General features: G+C 42.8%; 1 protein-coding gene across 1 annotated transcript; it reads left to right on the forward strand.

Annotated features, from left to right (window-relative positions):
* Positions 1–262: 262 nt before the first annotated feature.
* LSM11 (LSM11, U7 small nuclear RNA associated) lies at positions 263–16,746 on the forward strand. The gene is made up of 6 exons (XM_074604557.1): positions 263–715; positions 4,658–4,797; positions 5,546–5,629; positions 7,150–7,482; positions 12,143–12,246; positions 12,763–16,746. Exons 1-6 carry the CDS (start codon positions 295–297, stop codon positions 12,794–12,796), a joined length of 1,116 nt encoding a protein of 371 aa, XP_074460658.1. The 5' UTR covers positions 263–294; the 3' UTR covers positions 12,797–16,746.
* The last annotated feature ends 12 nt before the right edge of the window (positions 16,747–16,758 follow it).

Raw genomic sequence — 16,758 nt, forward strand, 5'->3', positions numbered from 1 at the left:
CTCGGGGGAGCACCCCCAGAACGGCCGGGGGACCCTGGGCCGGGCTGCAGAGGGAGGCCCCAGTTCAGAGACTCGCGGTGGAGCTGCACCAGGGACTCCTGAAGATGCAGCGGGGAGGGAAACCGGTAACCCGCCGCCCGGCCCGCTCCGCCCCTCAGGGCCCGGCCGGGGCGGTGCTCCGCAGTCTCCCCTCCCCTCCCCGCACGCCCGGAACCCGCTCAGCTTGTGCGCCCGCCGGCTGGCGCAGCAGCGTCCCCTAGCGGCGGCCGGCCGGGCCGCCGCCCGCAGCCCGGCATGGAGGAGGACGAGGGGGCTGCGGGAGGCGCGGAGCAGCGGCGCCCCCGCCGCCGTCCCGGCGCCGAGCGCTCCCCCAGCCCCAGCCGCCTGGACGTGAGCTCCAGCCGCTTCGACCCGCTGCTGGCGCTGTACTCCGCCAGCACGCCGCTGCCCTTCCCCGCCGCCCCCTGCTTCAACAACCTCGCCGAGTACGAGAGCTTCCAACGCGGCCTGCTCCGACCGCGCGGCCGCCGCTCCGCTACCTCCCGCCGCGGCCCGCCCGCCGCCGCCCGCCGCGGCCCGCCCGCCGCCGACCCCGAGCGCATCCAGCGCCTCCGCAGCCTCATGGTCAACGCGGGCCCCGAGCAGGAGGCGGCCGAGGGCGGCGCGACGGCCCGGCGGCGGCGGGCGCCGCGGAACGTCCTCACCAGGATGCCCCGTAAGGGCGGGAGGGCGGGCTGAGGGGGGTGGAAGGCCGTGAGGGGCAGAAGGCCGGGAAGCGGGGTGAGGCGGCAGGTTGAGGGGTGCTGGGGTGGGGAGGGGGAGCGAGGTGGCGGCCGGAGTGAGGGAGGGGGAGGGCGGGAGGGCGCGGGCGGGCCCTGCGCTGGGGTGGGGGTGATGTGGTGGCTGAGGTGAGGTTGGAGGGGTGCGGGCCGGGCGCGGGTGGAGTTTGGGGGAGTTTTTGGAGGGTTGAAGAGGGCGGCGGCTGAAGGAAGCGGTTGGATGACAGCGGGGCGTGGGGGGAAATGATGGAGTTTGGGTGGAAAGCGGTACTTGTGTGCTAGGTGGGGAAAATTGTGTGCGGAAATGAGGAACGGCGCATTTCACAGAACTGCTTACGCAGAGATTACAGTGAATTTATTACGGTGCTGTCCTCGTCTGTTATTTGGTTAGTTACGTTCATCCTCTTGATTTTAAGAAAAAAAAAAAAGGATGAGAAACCGGTGTGCTTTTAAAAGTACTATTTTTAAACCAGGAATCAGATTTGAGCCCGGGCAGCTCATAGTTCAATCATAACTGCAGCATGAGTCTGTTACGCACCGCTATATCTTGGTTACTAACTGTGTATCCTGGGGGCATAAATACAGCACTGACATTTGAGTAACATGATGATAGAACAGGAGGGGAGGCAGCTGTGATGTGGCTTTATGATGTATCTCTGATGATGATAGACGTTTCTCGTCTGAATGTATGCATGCAGTCAGGGTTATAGCCCCTAAACATTAAAGAGTGCAGCTTGTGCACCTACACCAAGAGCCAAATGGCATTGCTATCAAACAAGATGTCATTTTAGTGCATTGAATTAAAAATACTGGGTGCTTATTGCAATCAAAGTGTCTCTCCTATTAATGTTGCGTTTATAAAAAGGCAAAACCCAAAATGTTCAATTCTAAATGCCCAAAGCAGAACTTTTTTCTTGCTTAGACACCAGAACATAATGTATTCATTGCTGTAGGTGCTGCGTGATCCTGAATGTCAGGATTAGCGTTCTGCACAAATGCAGAGGTTCTGTTGGTGTAGGTTTTCCGAAAGAACTGACCTTAAATATTGATTCAGGATCTTAATGTGAAGTAACTGTATTTGGATTACTGTGATGGAAATCGAAAAAAAAAAAAAATCTCTGTGAAAATTAACTTTAGTGGTGGTCTAGAAAATAGATGACATGGTTCCATTAAGAGCACGTATTTAATATCCACACATCTAAGGCTGGACGGTGTGGACTTCGAAGAAGAATGGCACAACTGACATATAGAAAGTGCTGTTCAGCAGTCTGGAGAGTTTTGAGAATAATTTATAGCCAAGATTGTTGTGCTTTCCCTGTAAGTTGGGGGCCTGTCTGCACTGCAGGTGGGCCAGCATTTGAAGCTTGGATTCTAAGGCAGTAGCTGCCTCTGAAAATAACTGATACGTGGTTTGCCGCGTTGCAGTTGTGATGCTGTGAGAGGGAGCTGTGACAAAGTATAATGTGTTCCTTAAATTCAGTGGGTTAGAAATGTAAAATGGAGCTAAAATTTTGCCTGTCATGAGGGATGATTTCAGATGTAGCCATAAAAGTAAGAAGGAAGCTACTTTAGCAGTGCCTGTTTTGGATCAGTCCAGGAGAAGCTATTTCAAATTCCTTAGTATTTACCAAGGGGCAGAGAACTCATGCGCAATCAGTGACTCTGGAGCAGTTAAAAAGGCATTTGATAGTGTTCCGAGTTATTTCAACTGCTTTGGCTTGCTTTGCTCTTGTTTATTTTTAATCTTCCCTCTTAATAAAGTCTACCCTGAGGACAAGGACTTGAACTGAACCAGAGTTTGGATCTTTATTTTCTCCCTCCTGGAGTACTCGCCCTCTGGCTTACAGTAGTTTTCTAGTCATTCTTCAGAATCCTGGTATTAAGCATGTGCTTATTTTATACAAATAGGGATTGGATTTTGAGTACAAAACCAAGTAGGTAACTCTCTTCCCTACGGATTGAAAAATTTTTAATACTGATACTTAGCAGCATCAAAAGCCACAGGCAAATCTAGCTGCGTGCAGACCCTGGTCATTACAGGCTTTGATGCTTGCAGAAGAGAGATGTTGCAAAGACAAATTCTTGTGTTGCTGTTTTATTTTTTCTGAGAAGTGGATGCCAGATTGTTGAAAGGTTTTTGGATGATGTGTTCTGTCCTTCTGATTAGGTGAAGTTGGAGGTTTGCCCTGGTGAAGCTGGAACGTTACAGCAGGAAAGTGGGAAGAGCATGTATTGTCTAGATTTGGTAGAGCTCTAGTGTTTTCCACCAGCCCTAATGGGGTGCCGACAAGCAAAGGTGTAGTTGGAAATAAAGATTGTACTTGGATTTTTATACGAAGTTGTAGATAAAGCTCCTACATAAAAGGAACATACGCATCTAAAAATCTTAAAAAAATCTAAAATGATCCTGAAAATTTCCATGTTTTGTTAGGAAAAAATAGCATTATCTGATTAAAAGCATCAATCTGATGTAGTGATGGTGTCATCTCTGGTTCCCATGATGGACCTGAGAATTCAGAACATAGGTTTGTTATCAGTTCAGCTGAAGAAAGCACAGAGACTAGTTAAATGACCCCACTAAGCAAAGCTGGGAGGTACTGAGACAGCTTATGCTCTGTGTGAAAGCAATTTTCCTCATCTATCCAGCTGGAGAGGGCTGGAAAGAAGACAGCAGATCTCAAAAAATAAATGTGATTGGGTTAATTCAGAGGAAACTACTTTAGATTTCCCTGCTGTGGCTAAGAATTGCCATGCAGCCAAAGACTGCAGATCAGCTGTCATACAGTAACATTTTACACTCACAGGATGCATTTTCCAGTGTGCGGATCAAACCTTGAATACATAGTTCCTAAAGCGCAATGTGAGAGGTCATCTGTGACTCTCATATTTTTATTAATATGAAGAACTGTGTGAGATTTCAGACCAACACTTTTCCCTGGCTCTCAGTAGGAATTGCACAGCAGTCCTGGGGCTGTGTTTGCACAAGGAAGCAGGTAGCTGTAATTTATCTCAGGAATGGCTTCACTATGGCGTGGGTGGAAGTTGTAAAGTAAATTAATATCTCCCCTTCTAGATAATGTACACTTGCAAAGATTTGTAGTGTGCAGATAAGGCTTGTGTGTACCAGGTAAGCTGTGTGTTTTACTGAATTCCTTTGGGTTTGCCCTGACTAAAAGCATTATTGTGCTGCAATTTAGTGTGGTTTCATTGGTGGCTGCTGCTTTTAGTAATTTTATTTTTGCCAGAGAATTGTACATCTTTGAAGGATAAAGAATTGTACACCTTTGAAGGATGTTCAGCTGGCTGGTGAAAGTTTTAACTGGAACAATAAGTTTTCATCAACTTAAACTAATCCAGTTTAGTTAGTTGAAGAACTTGGAGTCATCTGTTGCTTTAGAAATCTCCTTGTAAAGAAAAGCAATGGATCTGATACAATACTTTATTAAAACAGATTGTAACTAATCTGAGGTAGCCTTAACTAGGCATTTGTCTTTTCTGCGAAACACTGCTTCTGTGAGCTTTCTGTTCCCTCTGAACTGCTTTTATTTAAGATTAGCATTACTTAGAATGTTTCTGAAATGTAGGAAAAAGATTTTCACATAAGGCTGATGGGTTATGTAGAGCAAACCCCCAAACTATTCGTATTTTCTGAAGTCTTTGCTGTCCCCGCTGTAAGGAGAGTTTTGGTTGTTTATTATCTACAATCACAGTGCGTTACAGTGCTCTGGGGTTTCTCATTTCTTTTGCTGTAAAGACAAGTGTTGTACCAAGATCTGCCATATTTCTACATAGAGTAGTTTTCTACGTATATATGTATCTGTCTATATATCTATATCTGTATTTCGTTGCAGACTGGTGACGTTTTCTTTCTGTTTTAGTCCACGAAGGCAGCCCATTGGGGGAACTTCATCGCTGTGTCCGAGATGGTGTAAAAATCAATGTCCATATCCGCACTTTCAAAGGGCTTCGTGGAGTCTGCACAGGGTTTTTGGTTGCATTTGACAAGTTCTGGAATATGGTAATTATTGTTCCAGCCCTTGACTTATGACTGCTATATTGAAACCTTGAAATTTGCAACAGGTTTAAGCAAAATACATTTTGAGAAGATTAATGTGGCATTGTGGTTCATACAGCTAATTTGCTCTGGCACTGAGTGCTGGCTTTCAGACTTAAGTGGTGCTTGGTGTTGAACTGGTAAGTCTGAGAGGTGCCCAGCCATCTTAGAGAAGATTTTGTGTGAGAGAAAAGCTTTGAAGCATTCACAACATCTTCAAAGGTTTTGTATAAGAACGCAGTAAGGTGGAATATTAGAAGCTTCCAAAGCTTTCCTGCAAAACACAGTCGTCTTATAGTGGTAGCCACTTCTCTGTTTTCTTTCACTAACACGTCACTGGGATATCAGTGGCAAAAGCTTTTCTGTGCATTCTGCCTCCTGAAGATCTTAAAGACAGTGGATGGAAAAGTAGCTATTAAATATTTGTGAGCCTGGAGCTCTGAAAATTTTGGAAATGCAGGCTGGGGAAGAGGAAGGATTTTGCAGGCAAGGCTTTTAAAGATTCTGCAAGTAATGCAGGATGGATACTAGGCTTTGCTGTTGCATTTATACCTCAGTACAGCTAAGAAGCCGGCTTCAAAGCACGGCTCGTTCCTGGGATGGATTCTCTCTCAGAGCATAATTTCATAATTCTATGACACAAAGCTGGTCCAGAGCTTCCTCATGTTTTCTTTTTAATTTTGACCTTTCCGTTTCTTTTTTCTTCTTCTAGGCCCTGACAGATGTGGATGAGACATACAGGAAACCAGTAATGGGCAAAGCTTTCTACGCAGAACCTCAGCTCACACTAACCCGGGTAGGTAACCATCTCCAGTTTTCTTTTTTTTTTTTTTTTTAATATCTCCTTTTTCAAAGTAGTAAAAAGGGAGCATTGATTGGAAAGCTGTATTTACATTTGAAGTACTTTACATCCTTTTATTAGAGATTACTCTAAAATTACTTGAACTGGGGGGGGGGGGAAAAACAGTTTTCAGACCTTTTTGAAAGTACTTTGGCCATCGTTCAGTGCTACAGAAGTTCCACTTTAGAGGTCCTAGTGTCAGATCACAGTTGCTGCCGCTGCATAGTGCAGTATTCTATAAGCTCACTCTGTTTTTTTATTTATTGGTTCTGTGCATTTTTTGCACCCGTGACTGATCCGGTCCACATTTGTCCTGCCAGGGCATAACTCTGATACGAATGTTCATGGAATGACAGTCTTTGCCTCCAGCCAACAAAATGTCTGTTTGGTCACTTGAACTTGTGGTCTAGGTACCGCGAAGCCCAAGATTCTGCATGTTGCTCCAAAGCAGCATGCTCTCTAGGATCCAGCTGCAAAAAAAGATGTTTACAAAGTTGAGAACTGGAGAGATGATAGATGAACTTCTGAAACAATGAAGGAAAAAAATGTGACAGTGCTGTGCCTGTTGAACGGCATAGCTCTGGGCCTTCTGAACATCAGAGGAGCACCACAAAAACTTTTAAACAGTTTCATTGTGAGGAATTTGCTTTCAAATTCCAGCCATTTAAATCTGTTTTCTGATAGAACCCACCCTTCCTTTTTTAAAGATTAGTTAAAAATAATCAAGTTGTCATTGTTCCTTTAGCCCACTCACACAGGGATTGGCTTTCCATCCTGTTGCTGGGAAGAGACAGGCTAGCTGAGAATCCTTTTCATTTGTCAGTATTTCATAAAAGCTTCCCTGCTGCCTGAGTAAAAGCAGTTTCTTTTCCAGTTTCAGCACCATGTGTTCTTAGATTAATGAGTTCATACAGTGCTTTGGATCTGTTGCTCTAGCTTTTATTATTCTTCTATTGTTTTTGGTCTGCTCACCTCCCAGAATACCCACATGGCCTTTTTCAGTTTGTTTTGGGGAACACAGAAGGTCCATAATTTCTTCAGTATACACTCTTTGCTGATGGTGGCTCCTTATCTTAGGGATTCATATCCTGCCTGAGGACACAAGGATGGGAATCTCTCTAATGCTATCTGACAACATTACAAGAGCGTTGGGGAAAGTGAGATGATGGAGGAACTTTGTAGCTTTCTGTTGTTCCTGACCAAAGTTAAATGCTACTGCACATCAGTATTGCTGCCCGAATTTAATTCCTTGGTGCTCACATGAAGACGCTCGTGCATGCAAGACATCCATTCATCTTATGTCATGGCTTGACTTTGGCAAGAAAACATAGTATTTATTGCTGGTAAAGCTTCTCACTAATTGTATATTGTGAGCTCTGATTTGGGATCGTATATGCAAATATCAAGTAGAAATGCCAAACAAGCGACTTCTCTTGTTTTATAATGTGGTCATATACACAAATGTTCTTTTACAGCTGTTTGACAGACTCAAACTGCAGGAGTCCTCAGGAAAGAAGGGCGCTGACTCAAAGACTGTCTCAGAGGAGCTAGCCCTGACAAATGACTCTCAGACACTGGCATTGAAAGCTGGATCAGGACGAGCGAGAGCAGAAGATGAGCACGAGAGGCAGAAGCGCTTGGGCAGAGCTGGAGAAAAGAAGATGCCAGGTGACAGTTTGCATCTGGCTGCCAGAGGTGAAGCTGATGTGGGTAGCGGGACTGCCCGCACAGAGGGTGCCAGTGCTGCTGGTACCCGTGCAAGAAGCCAGTCACGGAAAAAAAGGCGGCCCAAAGTGGATTATCAACAGGTGTTCACACGTCACATAAACCAGATTTTCATTCGAGGAGAGAATGTTTTGCTTGTCCATTTAGCACATTGACTTGGCTGAGCCTTCGTCAGTGTATTTATTTGATAGCATGAATTGCTGCTGCAGCTCTCGTTGCTATTTAGCATTTTCATTAAGTATGATGGTACTGTGACTGGTTTCCCGTTGCCGTTAACAAGGTAGGGGAAATAATTCAAACTGGAGCATCCTGAGCTTGATGCCAAAGTAGCCTCCTTAGATCTCTGTTGGGGGTCTCAGGACAAGGTCAGCAGCACAGTTGTTTCTGTGAGATGAGGGAGGTAAGCACAGATCCTACTGCTCAAAAAGATGCAAAGTGGAGAGGGTCGGAAGAGAATTTTGGTGTACTCAGTTATAGGAGCTAATTGTAGCACACATTTAAGGAGTTTAAGATTAGATCTCCACCCGAAATAAATCGCAAATGCTATTTTGCATGTTCTGAATAATCTCAAGAGAAAGGCTGCTAATGAAACCAACAGTTTATCTACTGTTGTTACATGGATGTTGGCTTTTCCAGACATAACTCTGACAGTCATTTTGAGATAGTCTATAAAAAGGTGGAGTGACATATTACTGATGGCTGTTAGCCTCTTCTTCATAGTTAGGTCTGTAATGTCCTGTGTGATAGAAAACCTCTTAATTGAAAACTGCTCTTTTTCTGTAAATGGTGGCAGGACTTCAATTTGTTTTCAGTATCAGAGCTTAGGCTTCTATTTGTAATGCTGTGCTTCAGCCCTGTGTCACCAGCGAGCAGCTAACGTAGCTGATCCAGGGACCTCCGTGTTTGGAGTTTATCTGTGAATGTTGTGGACGCAGATGGAAAATTGTACTTTTATATTTGACCCAGTCGCTACTTAGTGTAATAGTGAAGTTTGCAAAGATGTAGTTTTTCTTCTCAGATTTAAGTGTTTGTGCTGAGCACAGTTGTACTGTATCTAAGCGCCTTTCAAGTACCCTCTGTTGAAACTAGAGGTGCTGCGTCTCCAGCAATTCTCACGGAGCAGAAAACTTCATGGGTCTTTCCTATCCATATGAATGATGCATCATCTAATTCCAGTTGAACAGAGCTTTGGAGGTGTGCCTGAAAATGTTTTGAAGTATATAAGTCAAACTCAGCTCATCAGTGGCTTTATTTTAGTAAGGTTGTCAAGCTACTGTAGATCAGGCCAGGCTTCTGCAGGTATAAACTGCTTTCCAAGAGCTACGTACACACATATATGCAGAAGTTTGAGGGTAAATGAAGCTGTTATATTATCTAGTCTGTTCCCCTAGTTGTCAAAGGACACTAGATTTTACACTTCTATTCCTGTGTTCATCTCAATTACCTTATGCTTTGCAGCAGCTCCATGTGTTTAAGATGAAGTTGGGAAATTGCCAGGATAATGCGTAGATCTGACAATGAGTAGAACAACTTTTTAGTGCTTTATAGCAGGTCTTGTATTGCGTATAGAGGTCATAAGTCCTCAAACTGAGTGACTGTACTCTCAATGACATACATTTCTGTTGCTGCAAATGCAGCATACTGCTTGCTTGTCGTTAGGGGTATGTCTGGTGTTTGGGTGAATTACAGAAATCGTTTAGCAGGAGTTCCTGGACACACAAAGCAGCTGTATGCCTCTGGGGGAGCCTGAAACTTTTATGTCAGCATTTCAGATGACACGGGGCTTGGGCGGCTAATCAGCTCAGCCGCTGAGCTGCAAACCCAAGTTCAGTCTGGGACAGAAGTGCCTCAGAATAGAAAGTACTGCTGAGGCGAAAGAGTTTCATCAAGAGTGGAAAAAAAAAAAAAAGGTGGTTCTTGTTTCCTCTCCTTTTATGCTGTTCTTGCTTGTGTTCATGTGGTCTGCAGTTCCTCCTAAACTCTGGTTTAAGAAGATTGTTCTTATAGTCACTCCTAGTTGTCGTGGCTTTCTCAGCCTTTCCTGGTTGGCTTTCTGTGGGGTTGCCAACTGACCAGAACCCTCACAAATTATTAGAAACATGTGAAGCTAGAAACAAGGGGCTTATTTCTTGAAAGTGAATATTTTTCTTCATTATATTTTTGGTTGTGGGTTGTTTTTTCCTGTCTGCTTTCTGACTGTTTTGTTTTTATTTCAGTTGCTTGGGATGACTTATCTCTGCCTTTTCCATTCATGCCAAAGAGGTTTTGATCTCTCCTCTTTCCTTCATACTTGACCAAAGGGTGTCAAATCTCCACTCAGGCCTAGGTACTATGACATCTAATTGAATTCTTGCTTTTCTTTACCTCATATTCTTAATTCTCTTTGTCTCCCTAGTTTACACTGCCTGTGTGTTAAATAAGATATAACTACCATGACTGTTCTTGTAGCTGTACTGCCCTCTTTCCTTGTCAGCTGACACTTCACCAAGTTCTCAGTTGCTTCTAGAAGTCTCAGTGTTTCCTTTCATCAGAAATTTTTCTCTGAAATGTTGCAGGTGTTTGTTGCTTCATATCTACGAGTTTCTTTCTTTACATTTTATGAAAAATGCTGGTGCTTAGACTTGGGTTTGTGCCTTGATTTTTATATCATCACTGACCTGTTCTTCCAAAATCATCACCTCAGTCAACAAACCTGGTTGAGAACTACAGTTTGCCTACTTTTTTTGCTCTACCTCATTGTTAAAATGTTCCTTCTCTGTTCTTGTTGTCTCATCTGTGAAGTTGGTTAAAATTCTCTCTTCCAATTTAGATTTAATGGCTTATTTGGTGGTTCTTCATTTGTTTCCTGCTTCCCTGTCCACCTCTCTCATTATTTCCAAGCTGCTTCCTAAATACAACCTCTTCTACAACTTCAGATCTTTCAAAAGGTCTTCTTTTTCCCAACTTTTTCTGACATTATGTCTTTTTAAAGCCCACTATCAAAATGCTGTTTTATGAATTTTGTCTCTTTCAAGCATAGCATTTGTGATTTTTGTCTCTTTCAAGCATCATGATTGTGACTAAGCAAGTGACCCTGTATGTCTGTTGTCACTTGCATGTTTAATACTTCAGATGAAGTTGCTCTTTAAATAAAATTGAATGTGATGTTCTGAAATTAAGTCTCCTACCTCACTTTAAGTATTCATGTAAATCTGTTTTTTACCAAAAAAAAAAAAGAAAACAACCCTTGGAAACAAATGAGCTTTGGGTTTTTTTATTGTTTATGGTTATTTTTTTTCTGTGTTTTTCCTTTTCCAAACTCAGCAGAAAATCCAGGTTCTTTGTTCAAGAAGCTGCTTGCTCCTAGCCATTCTTCTATCGCTGCAGTGTCACAAAGATGGTGTGAGCATAGACACCTGAAGTCATTATGCTAAAGAATGAAGAGTAGGAGCAGGAGACAGTCTTCAGAAACAGAGCGTTGTGTGAGAGTGAAAAAACTTTGGGCCAAATATAAAGAACTCTCTGGAAAGGATCCACATACTGGTTGCAACCTGTCCAATATTCGAGGACATTGTTCTGCCTGGTGCTCAGCAGTGATTCCTAAAATGTGTTTATGGTGAGGTACCGAATTACTGCAAGGAGCAGTTTTCTGAACTACCTTTGAAGAATTGTTGTGATAATTTGACAATTTTTTAGAATCATTTCTAAAATAGCAGACAAACATGAAACTTGTGAAGTCTCACGGTGCCAGCTGCAGAAACGATGTAATGTAATAGTCTTGGAATGTGATGTCACAGATGTATCTCATGGTATCATCATATATCTTGTCACTGCCAGCACAGTTTAGTAGGGAGCCAAGTTTCATGGTTTTTTTTAAGAGTGGCGATTTTATTTGTAGAGTGATATAATTTTAGGGACCTTTGCAGATAGTCTGAATGGGTTTTTCATGGAACCACAGCATAAAACCTTGCTGTACTGTGGGGATGCAGGGAAACTGGTGGGGAGAATCAGGCTGAGAGCTGCAGCATTACCTTACAGTTACGGGTGTCACAGCTGGGATTACTCCTTGGGGAAATTCTTTTGCACAAATGCTTCATTTTTATTGAACAATTCTTAAACAGCGTTGTGGTAGTAGAATAGGTAAGACCAAAGGAAAAAAGGAGCTTGTAAAAAGTGTGGGTTTAGTTCTTTCTCTCAACTGACTTGGAAGTATTTTTTCTGATCTAGAGACAGGTACTTAGCATGTCCTCACCAGGTGATTACTGAAGTAGTCAGTGAGTACTGTTTTCCATCTGCTTCCTGTCCTTCCGTTTCTGGATTCCTTGTTTCTGATGCAGCTTTCCCTTCTGTATAATTTGGAAGCAGGGCAAGGTCTCTCAGCAGGAATAGGCTTGGCTGCCCACTGTTTTGGTTTTTTCCCCCTCCCTAGGGAATGTTACCGTGTCTATTTTGCATCCATATAGCCTTTGGCTATTCTTGATTTTCATTTCAATAATTCCAAGAATTTTTTATCTTGGATCGGTTGGAGTAAATGGAATTATTTTTTTAAAATTTTTTTTTTTACTTACTCTTTCCCACAGTGCTAGATTTCCCTAGTTTGCTGTTGTAGTAATCCACTTGCACCTATGAATCACCATGGGTGAAGAGGTGTCCAGGAAAAAAGAAGCAGAGAAAAAATATGTCTAATTTTTGTTGAATTCTGTCCAACATTCTGACCACGGTTACCCTTTCTGTTGCTGACTGGCACTGACCTAAATGAGACAGGTGGAAACAATGATTCCATACGGAATCTTGAAAGAAAATGGAAAGGCAGCAGAGACAGCAAACTGCGAAAACACTCTTGAGTTTCTGAAAATGTGTATCTCCAGGTAAGCTTCCTGTCTTTGATTAAACAGATCAGATATATAACCACGCTCTTAAATTGCAAGCTCAGTAACTGGATAAAAATTGGAAGGCACGCTACTGCAGCCTTGCAGAAGCAATGCAGCAGCAGTAGCAAGGATGCAGTGATTCCTTCAGCCAGGCAAACTCTTTTCCTGAGAAGCTGTTGAGTTGTATGTCAGTGTCTGTCTCAAAGCATAACTGCAAAATGCAGTGAATTAATACAAAGGTGTTTGCTCTCCTGCCTGCTTTGCCAAGCGTAAAACGTAAATGCTAAAGTATTCATCTTCTGCAGCCCAGAACTATTTGAGTTCGTGCTTTCGCTTCTTGACATTGGCTTAAAAATTCAAAGTTTGTACTATAGCAATCCTAAGACAGGCTTTGCTGTAACATTACAAAGGGCTAGTGCTTACTAGAAATGACACAAAAACTAAGGTACTACAGAATTTCTGGAATTCTTATTGTAATTAAGGTATTGCAAACAAAATATATCTATTCCTAAGGATATTATCAAGATGCACAAATGGAAATGTATGAAGCCACAACTGGAAGAAGAGATGATAAAGAAATACTTCCCTCCTTCTGGTGAAGAAAGATGATCTTCCTGGAGCAAGATAGTAATTTCAAAGGCAGTTCACCTCGTTTGCAGGCTTGATGGTGGGTGGGCCTAAACAGGCTGAAACTCGAATTAAGCACGCACAAAAAACAGAGCTGAAAGAGATGAAATGGCTCTGTTTGCAGACTTGAGTATCAACAGTCTAACCTCACAATGAGAGCTTCTCTAGAAACACCTCCAATTTACAGTCCTAACATCTACGGCATTAGCTCTATGCAAAGTTTTCTTGGCAGCGTTATCCTCACCCATAAGATGACAATAAATACAAGGGTTTGTGATGTGCTGTCCTGTATTTTCTTTTTCAAGATGCTGCAGTGTACGTAGTGGTGAGGTCTCACTAAGTGGACAAAAGAAGACAGTGGTGGCCAGTTGCAATAGGAACTCAAGGGGAGAGCCCTAAAATCTTAGTAATATCCTTCTAGCTGATGAACTAGAAGTCTAGCAAAGGAGGGTGGAGTCCAAGCTGAACTTCATTTTTTTAATTTACCAAAAATATTATTATCCTGGTGGGCTATACTTGGACCAGAAGATAAGAATGCCCTCAAGTTTTCATTTAGAAATTTTAACTTTTGTCAAAAGCGATGACTTTTCGAAAAGTCAAACTTTTTTCCAGCAATGCCTGTGTCTCACCTTCAGATAAACATTATTACAATTTTTTTTAAAACGTACTGCACTGTTCATGTAGCTGGTAACGTTCATTTCCTATCTAAAAAGTGCTTTTAAGAGCCAGTGTCATTAGAAGGAAATGCCCATTTTCAGGAGGCTACATGTCTTGTCTTCTCTTCTGACTTATAACCTAAGGTGGAATTGGCAACAGCTGGATGTAAGTAAAGCAGTTAAAATTTGCTTGGAAAGAAAAAACAATTTTTAAAAAATCACAGCTTTTCCTGTCAGGTGTTGTCAGTGTATCAGCAGGAAAAGGCATCAATTGTTACATGGTAGAAATGTTGCGGAGAAAAACCTTACTATTTAAGAGCATCCTTTGCTATCATTTTTTACCCATTAGCAGCCTGGGCAGAAAAAAAAATGAAGCCACTTGGGAAGAGATAGGCAAGGCAGTGTGACAGTCCTCCTCCAGGTGAGAACTGCAGGGTCAGTGCACTTGATGAAGACTTGTCTTGATTGGGAAAAAAAAATGTGTGTAATCTACTGTAAGTATAACATGTACCGCTCTGTGCATTTTCCCAACTATAGGCTTTCATGGCATGCTGGAAGTGGGAAAACAAACAAAGAAAAAGGAGGAGAGAGGAATTTAGTTGGTGATAGCTCCTTGAAATAGGAGGTTCCTGTCTAGCCTGGACGCTTTGGCATAATTTGGCCAGCATTGGGCAGTTGTGCTCTATAGGTGAAAAGGGCGGTATGCAGAGGCAGTCCTCGAGTGCAGCCTTCGTTACGTTGTGGGTTTTTGCAGCACGTGAACTGTGTCCCCGGAGTCTTTGCCAGGCTCCATCCCTAATAACGGACACATTTGATCCTGCCTCTGAAATTTTGCAGAGAAAACCCTGTGGGATAAAAAACAAGTAAGCAAATTTCCCCTCTTAAGGCAGGGATGGTAGGAGGCTTGGTTATCCTTGTTAGCTTCCTGGGGATGCAGGAGAAAGGACTACTTTAGTGGAGGAACATCAGAGATGGCTTGTCTCGTGATGTTTACAAGTCCTTTCAGATGTCACTGTAAGTGCTCTTGCTCTTAGCTGGTAGAAGTGAAGGCCCGTCAGGGAAGGAAAATGCCTTCTGATGTTCCTGGATAACTATTTTATTAGCTGCTAGCTTCATAGTGTACACTTGGATGACTTAGCTGAAGAAAATTAGTACACCTGAGACTTCCAGTCAGTCTTGTATTCATTTAGAATGAAAAGTAGTTTGATCAGTTTGTGTAAAAACATATCCATCCTTTTTTCCTCTCAAAAGATCAGTGCTCTCCCTCAGGAAAGAAATGAAAGCTGCTCCTGCTCCTATAGCAATTGCTTCTGATTTCCACTGCTTCAGAGCAAAGTGCAGCTGCGTCATTGTATCTTCAGCATGACAGATCATTCAGAGATGAGAAAGTGAGAGGAGTGTTTGGTTTCTTTAAAACTAAAATGGGCATTACGAGGGGAGCAGATGTGTTTGACCTTTTTTCAAACGATGCATGTGTCCAGTGTTGCCGCATGGACTGGGACTTGTTAACCAATTAGTCATCTATACAACTTCCTTAACGAACCACAGAGGAGCAGCATGACCTACCAGACTGACATGAGATTGGAAGGCAGGTGCTGACAAATTCCGATTTCTCCACTGCCACTTGCTCACTGAATGGCCTTGGCAAGTCACTTCCCTCTCTCTCTCCCTTTTGCTCCACAGCTGTAATACATCTTGAGAGCAATCCTTGCCTGTCTTGCAAGGATTTGGGGAAGCGGTGGTTGCTATACAAGTGCTAAGTATTGTTATTAAAACCATAGTATGTCAGGTAACGCAGATACATAGATCATCTGCCCTCTTCAGGCACTTGACTGTTAGCCTTATGTCTCGGCACACCAAAAATGTGCAGGATATCAGGTACAATGACGCACTTCAGTCTTGAAATTACCTATGTCTTCAAGGTCAGATTTGGTGACTTCAATATCTGTTTCACAGCTGCAATACCGTGTTTTGGTCAAATGGTGATAAATGAGAGTGTAACTCGTTTGTAATTCCTTCTCTGTCTTCCTAAATATTTTGTTTCTTAGGAAGCTGATGCTGCTATGAACATATTGAATAATACTGAATTTGCAATATTCTGCTTTCCAGATATAAATGTTTATATTTAAAAGTGCTAAGACTGCAATGCAATAAATATATCTATATAACAGTTTGCTTGAAAGCATAGGCTTTTGTGCTCTGTCAATAGGTTGTGTCAGTGATGAAGCTGTTACTGCCGCGGTTAGGACAGATGCCTGGATCTGGAGACCACCAGGTTTTGAATGCTCTAGTCACGCGGCTTGGGGGCAAACCAGTCATCTGTGTGTTCAAAAGTGTATTGATCTACAAAATATAAGTATTATTATACCTGTTTTTAGAGGTGCAGAAAGGAAGTGAACTTTATGTTGAAGAATGTAAGAACTACTGTCCTGATCGCTCAAAGGTCTGGTGCCTTAGCGTGTGGTTTTCCACCATGCCATCAGGAGATGGTTTTCCAGGAATCGGGGAGGCCCAGAGCGAGGATCCGAGTATTTCGTTGAGCGTGTGCATAGCCTGTGGGGAGCCTGACTTCCAGGAACTTGTTTACTCCCATGGTAAATGAAGCTTATGTATTTGGATCAGAGATGCTAACTGTGTGGATGCAGCTTGCTGGAGATGTTAACATACCTGTGCTCTGGAATTCAGATGTTTGCTAAAAGGCGTAATTCCCATTGCAACCTGGGAACTGTTTAAAGAGAACAAAATCTGCGGTTTAAAGCCGCGAGTGGCAATATGAGGATGCCTGTAATGAGCAGGATCAGACAGGGAATTCACAGAAGAGGTCTGCAACCCATTGACTTTCATTTGCATTTTAAAGTGTTGTTTTACACTGGGAGTCTGCCCTGCCTTCCATGTGTCTGATGTTTCCCTGATGTCTTACAAGACGATTTACAGTCAATGTGGCAGTAGACTCTTGCTCTTTTAGATTGCAGTGCTGTCCATTTAATTTACAAGTGCAAAGGACATGAGTTTTTCTTTGATATTCCTGCAGGTGCTTAAGGGTAAGCCGGTGCTCAAATACTTCCTAAATTGGAGTTAAAACATTTGATTAAGCTGCAAGACTTGTACTCCCAAGCTGTTGGGGAAACAAGTTCTGTACTGCCACAAACAACCTTACCCGAGCTTTTCTCATTGTGTTTTACTGCTCATAAATATTAAAAAATAAACTCTGTAACTTTTCTAGGGT

The sequence above is a fragment of the Larus michahellis genome, chromosome 11 (genome assembly GCF_964199755.1).
Source record: "Larus michahellis chromosome 11, bLarMic1.1, whole genome shotgun sequence".
In the NCBI taxonomy this organism is placed as follows: domain Eukaryota; kingdom Metazoa; phylum Chordata; class Aves; order Charadriiformes; family Laridae; genus Larus; species Larus michahellis.